Source organism: Pollicipes pollicipes, unplaced genomic scaffold, assembly GCF_011947565.3.
Source record: "Pollicipes pollicipes isolate AB1234 unplaced genomic scaffold, Ppol_2.1 Scaffold_6052;HRSCAF=7182_pilon_pilon_pilon, whole genome shotgun sequence".
Taxonomy (NCBI): domain Eukaryota; kingdom Metazoa; phylum Arthropoda; class Thecostraca; order Pollicipedomorpha; family Pollicipedidae; genus Pollicipes; species Pollicipes pollicipes.
The window spans coordinates 918808-930729 of NW_023596805.1; the positions used below are offsets into that span (position 1 = coordinate 918808).

At 54.6% G+C, this 11922-nt stretch overlaps 1 protein-coding gene across 1 annotated transcript in view; it reads left to right on the forward strand.

Annotated features, from left to right (window-relative positions):
• The first annotated feature begins 3510 nt into the window (after window positions 1-3510).
• Polr3A (RNA polymerase III subunit A) overlaps window positions 3511-11922 on the forward strand; it is a 72991-nt gene continuing 64579 nt past the window's right edge. Inside the window, 9 exon segments of the mRNA XM_037228203.1 lie at window positions 3511-3598; window positions 5331-5381; window positions 6155-6290; window positions 6795-6944; window positions 7883-8016; window positions 8749-8864; window positions 9467-9610; window positions 10376-10472; window positions 11174-11351. Of these exon segments, the coding sequence (XP_037084098.1) occupies window positions 5338-5381; window positions 6155-6290; window positions 6795-6944; window positions 7883-8016; window positions 8749-8864; window positions 9467-9610; window positions 10376-10472; window positions 11174-11351 (999 nt within the window). The 5' untranslated portion in view covers window positions 3511-3598; window positions 5331-5337.

The following is an 11922-nucleotide window of genomic DNA, read 5'->3' on the forward strand; positions in this document are numbered from 1 at the left end:
AACTGTTAATATATCAGAACATCCTCGAAATTTTCGAAAAGATAACTCCCAGCCTAACCTTTGTGAGCGGCACGGATTAAACAAAAAACACTTTGAAAAGCCTTGTTTCGCGACGGACGTCCTCGCTCCAGCAGTGCCCATCGTCTGGCATTACTTGCAGTGGCCAACACCGTTCGGTTTTAGGGAAATGGCAACCCCGGCCATCACTGCTCTTCTTTCTGAGATTGGGAGCATGCAGACTCAAAACTTTGTGATGCAATTTGTCGATTCTGCCAAGGAATGAACGTTCTCAGGCAAATATGGGTTTGCCTTTTTCGTTTTGGAACGCATTTCGACTCACTCTTTTCAACACTTATGAGATCCCTTGCATTTTCCAGGCAAGGGGCCCCTTGATTAGAACACTACACATTATCATTATGCATCAATCAAGCAATCAATCTGCACATTATCAATGTGCATATATGCACTTATCGTTCTCGGTCTAGTGCGGAAAGGCTATTCCGTGCCAGCGCGGGGTGCCGCCCAGCTGCCATCCTGGTGACACGGGGCGGAGTCCCGTGGTCGATCCGGAGGCGCTTAGAAGAAGGCTTTATACCACACTGACACCCCTCCTGGCGAGGGAGGCCTTCTGACCAATGCGGTTGGCTCCAAACCGAGGCAGGAACTCCCAATGACGTCACAAGATCCCTGATTGCCGCAGGTGGTCCATTCACTGGCACATAGACACAGTCCGACGGCCCCATGGTGGGAATCGGGATGGAGGGCTCCCCGTTCGGTACAAGGGGGGCCTGTTTGGTACAGACACCTTTCATTTTCTCAATATAAACTCGCATCGTAAGCTCTCGAATTTCCTTTCTTTGCCTGCGGGTCCTGATCAACGCCATTCGAGGTCCCGGTCATTCGGTCCTCTGGCATTCGAGGTCCCGTCCCCGTCCCTGCTCAACAAATTTTCTCCTAACCGACTCGAGACCCTTATTGAGACAGGACACCGTCAGGCACTGTGGAATCCTGACCGACGCGGAAGCTCCCGCACTGTTGCAGGGGCACAGGCCAATGTGAATCGCGTGCTCAGGCTCGTCCCCGCTTGGAAATTGGCCCCCAGAGCTCAGACCGACGCGGAAACGACTGTTTGGTATTGGTGGCCTCTGACCGACGTAGAGACACACGCTGCCCAACGGGTTCACTCTGACTGATATTTGAAGTCAAGGTCCTACGAGCGGGGCCCTCATTGTGACCCATAGCTAGTCCTTCGAGTCCTTCGGTCCCTTCAGACCTCCAACCGAGTCCTTGATCTTTTGTCCAGACGGGGTCTTCAGCTCCTCTTTGGGCTTCCTCAAACAAAGCTGTGACCGACTCGGGGTCACTCAATGACACGTGATCCCCTGGTAGGCACCGTGGGTCCTTCATCAACACAGGGGCCCCGATGATAGTTTCAGGGGCCCAGACCACCGCAAATCGCGGGTCCCAGCCTCGGCCCTGTCTGGGGATGTCTGTCTCATGGTTCACACCCGGCACGTAGCCAACTGTTTGGTGTTAGTGGTCTCTGATCGACATAGACGCCCACGTTGTCGCAGTGGGTTCTCAATCAACCGGTGCAAACTTGCCCAACAGTTCAGGAACGTAGCCAACTGTTTGGTGTTAGTGGTCTCGGACCGACATAGACGCCCGCGTTGTTTCAGTGGGTTCTCAATCAACCGGTCCAAGAACCCCTCTGGCTGATATTTTAGGTTACGGTCCTATTAGCCGGCATTCTTTATGTAACCTACCGTGTGACCTTTACGTGACCCTTCGGGACCTTATGCCCTCCAATTGGACCTTTATCGTCGATTTCGGTGCCCCCCTCGCCCCTCCTCAGGCCTCATTGAACAATGCCCTTGGTCGACCGTGGCCCCTTGTTAACACAAAACCCCCTGCTAGTCACAATGAGTCCTCTGCCTGCAGGACCCTAACAGATACAGGGGCCCCAACCAGTATAAATCACTGGCCCCAGCTTTATCGCTGCTTGGAAAGTGGGCCCTCAGATCCATACAGACACGGAACCGGCTGTGCGATACTGGTGTTGCCTGCCCAACATATAGACCCTTATCGACTCAGGGGTATCCGTTCGGCGCGAAGAACCCTTTAACAGCCATCTGAAGGCCGGTGCCCGCAGACTGTGGCCCCCAGTGAGACTGCAGCCAGTCCTTCGTGCCCTTAGGCCCCCAATTAGGCCCTTTATCGTTGGTCCCGTGAGGCCCTCCAGGCTCGTCGGGTCCCGTGAGGCCCTCCAGGCTCGTCAGGCCCCGTCAGGCCCTCAAACGTCCTCAAGACTCGGACCCCGTGTGTGGTTACGAGGGACCGAGGCCCTCCTCTTCATATCAAACAAAGAGATCACACGCCAGGACCGGTCCGTATTAGGGCGCGCCCCGGGTCACGGCCCCAGTCACCCGGAGGCGTCCGCCCCTCGCTCAGCTGTCGGTCAGGTATTTTGAGAGCCAGCCGCACCGACGGCTGCTTCGCCTGCCACGAACGCTGCGCGAGACTGAGAACTTAGACCAAAACTCCCCGCCCTGTCGCACATATCGTTTTTGTTCCTCGTCGACAAGTCCCAACGCGGGACCCCTATTGGGCACTGTGGGCCCCTGACAGAGGCTGGGGCCACAACAAATGTAAATTGTTGGCTTTGCCCCTGCTTGGAAAATGGGCACTCAGACCCACGTCGCAGGCAGCCGACTGTGCGTTACTGGTGGTGTCTGACCTGCATATATGCCCTTATGGACTCGGGGTCCCCTTGACCAGCGCGCAGGAATCTCTAATTGGTAATAAAGTGCCCGGCCTTGCGGGTCCGGGCCCCTGAACATGACCTCCGGCCGGCCTCTAGGGCCCTCAAATTGGGCCCTAAATCGTCGGTTCCGAGAGGTCCTTCGGGCCCCGAAACGTTAGAAGGGAGAGAGGACGCGTGCCGCCTGTGCCCCTCTGCCTGCGCCATTGGTGGGACCCTCTACTGGATACAGAACAGTCGGCTCATACCGACACGGGACCGCCTGTTCAGTACAGGCGGTACCTGTCTGGCAAAGAGGCCTTCATCGACTCAGGGTTCCCAAGTCGTCGCAAAGGACCCTTTGGTGGACATTTGAGCGCTGCTTTAAGAATTGTTGATATTCGTCACAACCTATCACATTGCGATATTTGCTATCGATAAAGTAATCAATTAATGCTCATCGTGCGTACCCAAATACAACTTGCGTACGCAATGCGTCATGAGACAGACCATATTGCACATTCAGTAGTTAGTGTGTGAGATAGGGAGTTCATCTTCAAATCTACTCAGCAATCTGTTCTTAGTGGCAACTGACAGACTAATGATATATCGAATAAAAGGCGGTCGTGCTCACGTCACATGAAACAGTGCTTCACGAGCGTATCTATGCAGTAAACCAACTGCACACAATTTTAATGGATCCTTGTTTCCAGCGCAAAAGAGTCATGAAATGGCGCTGCCGAATCTGACGAAAATCCGCGGGGATGCACGTGTGCCTGTGCTTGATGTGGCGGTGTCCCGGGTGATGTGTGTGCATGACCGGTTCTAACAGGAAGAAGAGAGGGGCGGTTGCGGAAGGTCTGTTGTTTATCCCGTGATGATCTTGGGGAGTAATTCCTCGTGTTTGAGGAACGCTTTTTGTAGCTGGTATTCTTGTAACCTTCAGCAATGTTTGCCGTGCAGGTGGAGGCATAGTGGCCCAACCTTCAAACCGTGGCAAGCACGTCAACGAGGTGTTTGGGGCGGAAAATCCTGCTCTATGTGGGAATCAGGATGGCCAATTGCACTATTTTGGACATGTTTTGATATCATTAATCCTCCCCAAAAATCCCATGGACTGTGTCATTTTTTTGCTTTTTCCAGTTCTGTTCATCATAAAACACAGATGTCCTCAATAGTCAAATTCAAACATTTTTGCCCCCCCCCCCCCAAAGTAGAAGCCTGACTCAAATTCAAAAGTTGTTCCCATCAAAATCTGGGAAGCATTACTACCTAGATTGTGGCGAATGAGACAGGACATCCTGTTTTGGAACTTGCACCAGGATTTCTGTATGTTCTAGATTTTGACAAGGGATAGCATTCAGTCAGCTGAAATTGGTTCATATGACCCTTTGTTCTGTAAAGATTTCCCCAGCTGCAGCTGGCAAAAATTGGCATGTGCTCAGAACAGAGATGTAGGAGATGCATATCCCTTGTCCACTGTCATGCTGCATGAATATGATGTAGTCTGAGGGGCTTTTCATTGTTTTTGCCATCACTATCACAGTCCTCTCTGTGCCTCTGCAACTGCAGTCGATCATCATCTCAATCATGCCTGTTTTTTGGCACTTTCAAGGCTTTGTTGGTTTGCATACAGGATCTATTGAGGCATCTGAAGCAGACATTGGGGGAGGCAAATCAGCAAGTTCTCTCAAAAGGCATGTTTAAAACACCATGCATGTGGGCCTTCTGATTTGGCCTCTCAACATTGGGCAGTCTAAAGATATGATGGGGCCGCACACAGGGCAATGTGCTTAAATGGGTGTCATTTCGGGTCACATTGCAACTGGCAGGGCATTTAGGTCAGGGCATGTCATTGCACCATGATGCAGCTTGAACCAAATGCCACACCTGGTGTTCCAAAATTGATCCAGTGGGGTGTTCAGGATCTAGATATGAAGTCATGTAGCTGGAATTCTGGCTCTCCAGCAGTCTTTGGATGTGATTTGTTGGTGCCTTTCTGCTGCTGTTACTCTTTGGTGCTGGGTTTTGCTGACTAGAAGCTTCATGGTTGGTATGTCACATGTTCATTCTAGTTGTGTAGAGTATGGGAAACATATTCACTCTAAATAAAGCTGGATTTCTGAGTTTTCTTTTGTGTCTATAATTGATGTGTTCTCTCATTTGAACAACTGTGTGTCCTTGGTTGGCAAGTCCCTAGTCATGTGTGTGGATGGTTGAGGTCTTAGTTCCTTCTTTTTAGCTGGCAATCCAGTTCACCTTTAAGAGCATGGCAGGTCCCTGTGCGTCATATGGTGCTAGTCATGCCGGTGCAGTTTTCCGGAACTGTTAGCTTAGTCATCACTTTTTTGCCCATTTAACAGGAATTATTTTTTATTTTATGCCTATGCCTATGCAGTCTTTTTAACATGGATTGGTCATGGCTCACACATTGCTAAAAATAAGCTTCTCTGAGTTCAATCTTTTCCATGTTCCTTCAAGCAGCTTCTTTGTTACATGCATTACTCTCTGTTGTCACATGCAATATCCCATAAACATGTGACTCATCAACATGCCAACCATCTGGCACTGACCATGTTGTTGTTTCTAGCCTCAGCATGGTGAAGGAACAGTACCGGGAGACAGACTCCATCCGTAAAATGTGAGTGGCATTGGCATGGTGGTGTTGTGCATTATGTGCTCTAACAAGACTGTTGCACTTAGCTTTGTTTGCATGTCTTATCTGCAGGCAATGAGACTGCCGCACTTCTTGTTGTTGTGCACCTAAGCCATTTTGTGGAAATCTAATATATCTTTTGCTGGAAGAATGTGAGGATTTTTTGGGCACCTGGTGGGCTATGTGTAAACATGCATAATCTGACAATGACACCCATTGAGAAACCAGTATGATTGTGAGGATCTGTGCTAGTGAAGCAAGCTGCACTTTAACTGTGATGGATATTTTTAGTTTAGCTTTTCAGCCTGGTTCAGTCACATTAAAAGAGGCTTGTGTATGTACAACGACCAACTGCCAATTCATGCAGTGTTCAGCGAGAAGAGGCGCACTTTTACAAAAGCTTTGCCCTATAAGTTTTGTGTTACCTGTATGCAAGCTGTGTCATGAGACATTTTCTTCTTTTTTTTGGTGGGGGTCGCCTGTCCACGGAGTCACCCGCCTGTGGCAGTGTGTGTCTGAGGCGATTCAGGCACTTGCTACTTTGCAGCTGTGATAAGCTAAATGCTGTGATGAAAGTAAGGGCTGGGAGGTCCCTCCATATCGTGATAATGGTCAGGATGCGCTGCGTCGCGTGTTGCTGCTGTCATGAATTGAACACTGGCGAAAACAAGGGTGGGGAAAATTTCCGACGGCGGGCATCGAGCCCGAGACCTCTCGACCGGAGACCAGCGTCCTGACACGACGGCTATCGTCCGCAGCTCGGACATCAGCTTCTGCATCCAGACGCCGCAGCAGGTGCAGCAGCAGGGCCTGGTGCACGTGGTGGCCAAGAACCTGTACAACCAGGACCCTGGCCGCACTCCCGTGCAGCATGGCGTACTGGACCGGCGCATGGTCAGTGGCGCCGCCTAGCGGCGGGCGCGCGCCCAGGCAGCGTTTCCGGGGGGCAGCCGGCGCGCGGCTGGGGAGCTGTCTGGCTTGGAGGGGTTTTGATGATCGGAGCTCGGGGATTTGTGCGACCGGCCCTGAAAGCACAATTGGTACTGCGAGCGATTATCACAATGTCACATAAAGCACAATGGGACTGTGCTATATGTGATAAAACAGGTGGTCAGGGACCATTTTCAGAAAAAATGAACGTTACTGTGGTGACTATACCCGGACCAAAATAACGTGCAGATAAATTATATAATTCGGATCCTGCCAATTTTGGCACCCTGGCACCTTGGCACGTGCCTGTGTGGCACTCATGACGCAAACTGGCCTGCTCTGGCACGCGGCTGATGTAAGAAACGGCAGGCGAGCGACAAGCGCACAGATCGACCGCTATTGTGCGACGCGCGACGACACGATGCGGTGCGATCGCCCGACGCGAGCCGCGTCTGGCCGGTGTTCCAGGGCACGAGCTCCAAGGAGAACAACTGCACCACGTGCGGGAAGACGCTGGCCGACTGCGTGGGCCACTTCGGCTACGTCGACCTGGAGCTTCCCGTCTTCCACATCGGCTACTTCGGCGCCACTGTGGCCATCCTGCAGAGCATATGCAAGGTGAGGGGCGGCTGAGGTCTGCCGTGGGTGCGCTAAGGGATCGACAATTGATGCGGGGTAAGGGACGCCACGGAACACGCACGGGGAAGCGAACTGGCAGGTATTTGAGGACGTGATGTGAGCGTTTAGACGTCGTGACGTGCTGAAAAGGCCCAGAAACTGATGTGGCCGTGTGGAACGCATGAAGGAGTCCATACAGTCCGTTGGGTGACTGCGATGCTGCTCCTGCTGTGAAGATGTCCAGCTTTTGTCATGTGTCATGGAAAGCTTTACTGGCCAATACGCGTCAATCATGTCTTTATCTGAACTTAGCACAAGTCTAATTTCTGGTCAATTTACTAGTGATTAAATTATATGTTCTTTTGTCCTCTGACTATCGCAGGCAGACCTGACCTGTCTGGGTTTGAGGTGGCGCGCTGTGGACATGTGCGGGCCTGACATGATGTGGGTTAGGCAGTTACGACCTTGTCTGACGCCCAGTGTAACGGAAGTCGTACTCGATGTGGCCGAAGGTGGTCCGACTTGTATGGAAATGACCTAGCCTGACCTGACTGGACATACCAGCGACGTACTGCGGACGTGACGTATGACACACGCTCAGACCTGACCTGACCTGGTCTGACCTGGCCTGCTGCAGATCTAACCTGACCTGCCACAGAGCCAACCTGACCTGCTGCAAATCTGACCTGACATGCCACAGACCTGACCTGGCCTGCTGCAAACCTGACCTGAACTTCTACAGACCTGACCTGAACTGCTGCAGACCTGACCTGACCTGGTCTGCTGTAAACCTGACTTGACCTACTGCAGACATGACCTGACCTGCAGATCTGACCTGGCCTGCGTCACACCTGACCTGACCTGCCACAGACTTGATCTGACCTGCCACATACTTAACCTGACCTGCCATAGACCTGACCTGACCTGACGTGCCACAGACCTGCTCGTCTGTCTTGCTGCCGGACGCCGAGAAAGTCACCTTCTTGCAAAAAGTCCGCAACCCCAACCTGTCGTACCTCGCGAAGAAGGCCATGAGAAAGAAGATTCTGGAACGGTGCAAGAAATTCGCCAAGTAAGTCGTCTGCTGTGTGAGAAACATTGCTGATCAGAATGACGGCACAAACATCAGGCACCAGACATCAGATTATCTAGGATCATTTGTTGGGGTGAAGGGGATAGTTGTCATACCCAGCTTTACTTTGAGTCATGTAACCACCCATATTATGCCCCGCTGTCGGTCCTGAAGGGGTGCTCGCGCAGTTCCAAGATAATCGTTCACCGTTGCCTATGCTGGGCGAGGCCCTACGGGCCAAGGGCTTCACGCGGATGGTAAAGTTGTTCGGGCGTTCACAGTCGTCCAGTGTGCTGGTATGTGCGAGGCGGTTCGTACAGCTCAGCCTCGGACTACGTGAGGGATTGTGGATTCCTGATAGAGACTGGATTGTGGGAAGGGACAGTAAGCCCCGTTGGTAGGGCGCGGAACTCGTTCTCGAGCTCGTGCTCGGCCCGAGTCCCAGCAATTTCAGGGGGATGAGCTGGGATCATGCCGTGTCCGTACAAACGCGCCAACTGAAAACGTGCGGCGTACAAACGCGTGACACCGTGCCTCATCGCAGTCCTCCGTGGGTCCAACACTTCCCCAGCGCCGCCGCCGGACGTCTGCTGCGGTGGCTGGTGTTGGGACGGATCCCTTAATCTGTAACCATTTAGCGCGCATCACTGCCGTCGTACCTTGCATTCCGCTCGTTTGAAGTCGGCAGCGTTGGGACGGACTGCGATGTGAAGTTCGCCGTTTCGCCGCCAGATGTCCGTCGTGCCAGGCGCTGAACGGAGTGGTCAAGAAGTCTGGCATGCTGAAGATCAGCCACGACCTGTTCCGCAAGGTCAAGAAGGACGACCCCATGATGCAGCTGTATATAGGTGGGTGTGATGAGGAGGGGGGGGGGGGGGGGGGGGCGCAGGGTGGTGGCTCGGTGGGTTCAACAGCCAACATGACTTTTTCTCGGTGGACATGGTTGGTACATGGTGTGGTCTTTTTAGTTTGCAGGCGGCGTTTTATACATTCAGCTCTGTGTAAATTGGATAGGGCAAAGGGATGCTAGTCGCTAGTTTGTTTTTAAATAGCGCTCCATCGATTTTATGTATTCAAAAGATACAAAAATTACTGTTTCTTCCAGCAACGAAGGCGGCAGTAACCTCCTCAGCCTATTAATAACGATAAACTCATTTCGTTTTCTCCGCATTTTTAGGTCACTTCGCTCCGCATGGGACGTGACTGAGGCTGGCTGTATGTTTGTGAGCCTGAACAGCTGCGACGTTTTCGAACCTTGTTTTTCCACACCCAATATTACCGGAGCAAGAAAAATGGCATCGTCGGTGTTAGGATTCACAGTGTCCCGACCTCTTCGCCTGGTGGTACCCCGTCCATGCACATGGCGTTTTCAAGTATTTGAGCGTGAGATCATGACTTAATTCACAACTTTCCCGTAACGCCCGCCACGCCGTCCGCTTTCTTCCGGCAGAGGAGTTCAAATCAGTGTTCGAGACGAACCGGGAGCTGGAATCGCGCGTGTCGCCGGGCGTGCCGCTCAACCTGAGTCCTCTCGACGTGCTGCGACTCTTCGAGAGGATACCGGAGAGCGACATCCCGCTGCTGCTCATGTCAGGTGAGGCGGAGTACGGCTCTGGAGAGGATACCGGGGAGCGACATCCCGCTGCTGGTGATGTCAGGTGAGGTGGAGCACGGTTCTGGAGAGGATACCGCAGAGCGACATCCCGCTGCTGCTCATGTCGGGTGAGACGGAACACGTCTCTGGAGAGGATACCGCAGAGCGAAATCCCGCTGCTGCTCATGTCAGGTGAGGCGGAGTACGGCTGTCGAGGGGATACCGTAGAGCGACATTCCGCTGCTGGTGATGTCAGGTAAGACGGAGCACGGCTCTGGAGAGGATACCGGAGAGTGACATCCCGCTGCTGGTGATGTCAGGTGAGGCGGAGCACGGCTCTGGAGAGGATCCTGGAGAGGGACATCTGCTGCTGGTGATGTCAGGTGAGGCGGGGCACGGCTCTGGAGAGGATGCCGGAGAGCGACATCCCGCTGTTGCTTATGTCAGGCGAGGCACCGCCTTGTGGTGTCGCGGTACTCTGGAAATCTTCAGAAAGCGCACTGTCTGTTTCCCGCGAGCTGCTCGCAACCAATCGATGAAACGCGCTTGTCAAGTGGTCGGGCGATCAAACTCAGCACGTGTGCCCAAACTCACATCTGTGGAAGAAAGCCGGCGTTTTCCGCCGGCGTGGAAGCACCGCCATGACTGTCGAGACCGCGCCCCAGCGGGCGTCGGTGGCGTCCCGCCGGCGCCCTCCCGGTGACCCGGCCGGCAGCTGGTCTTGCCGCCGCCGCCGCCGCCGTTGACCGGTCGCTCCGTTGGCAGGCTCGCTGAGCCGGCCCACCGAGCTGCTGCTGACCCGTATCCCGGTGCCGCCGCTCTGCATCCGACCCTCGGTGGTGTCCGACCTGAAGGCCGGCACGTGAGTGGCGCCCGGCGGCGGGAGGAGAGAGAGGCAGGGGGCGCTTCCACCTCTGGGTGGTCACGCGGGGCTCGCGCAGCGGCCGTGTGCAGCTGACGGTCGCCTGGGTGCGAGGCGGGGATGCCAGAAGCCCTGACCCGTACGTCGGTTCTTGTGGGATCCGAGATGCTGCCTGGGGTCCAGGCGCCGTCGCGCCTTTCAAAGCGTGGCTCAGGGCTACAATGGGCTGGAGCGAGCCTCCTGCATGCGGCTGCCTGCCTGTCGCCCTGGTCGCCGTGTCGGCATGTGCCCCTGCGCTCGCGTTTAGCCCGTTCTGACCCGTCCCCCGCCGCCTGGGGTTCACTGCCAGAGCCGTGTTGCCGCCGCCGTCCCTGGCCACGCCTTTGAACCGAGTCATAGTCGGAGTCGACCCCGGTGACTCCGCGCCGAGCAGTGGATCGCTCGCCCTTGTGATCTTGAGCGACCGCTGACCCAACAGCATGACCTCAAGAGACTCCTGACCCGATGGTGTGACCTCGAGTGACCCTTGGCCCGACGGCGCGACCTCAAGTGACTCCCGGCCCTATGGCGTGACCTCGAGCGACCCCTGACCCTACGGCATGACCTAGAGCGACCCATAACCCGATGACGCGACTCCAAGTGACCCCTGACCCCATGGCGTAACCTCGAGTGACCCCTGACCCGACTGCCGACCTCCGCAGGAACGAGGACGACCTCACCATGAAGCTGACCGAGATCGTGTTCCTGAACGACGTCATCAGCAAGCACCGCGAGTCGGGCGCCAAGGTACAGATGATCCAGGAGGACTGGGAGTTCCTGCAGCTGCAGTGCGCGCTCTACATCAACGGCGAGATGTCCGGCATTCCGCTCAACATGCAGGTACGGAGTGACGCTCCGCCCAACGTGCACGAGATGACGGTATGCCAGTCCTTGTAGTCTGCAAGCGCGCATGATTGGGGTGACTGTATGTCCGGTGGTGCGGCGCGCGGATGATTGGGGTGACTGTATGCCCGGTCGCGCGGCGTGCGTATGCGGGCCGCTTGCACGCCCAGCAGCTGCTGCACGCGCATGGCTGTCGTTGAGCGGGCGGTAGCGTGGCCAGTCTAAGAGCGGGCTGGTGTGGGGATGAGGTGGGGGGGGGGGGGGAGGTGTGCGCCTACTACATGCCCCCTCTCCCCCCCCCCCCCCCCAGGCGCATGCAGTCCTGTCCCGCCGGTATCCATTCTCCTTCATGCTATAGCCCCGAAATGATCATACCCGGGCGAAAGGGCTCTAACCCAAACAAACCAAATCATGATCGAAATTTCCGCAGCCTGCTCAACATAGATTGAGAGCCGATTTACGTCCACTGTATTTAGAAATCGTGCTCACGGATGTCAGATCTGACCGGTTTAACGAAAGTTATTTTCCTGGCCTTGAGCGGCGCATGGCCTGTGCAGGGCAGAATTTG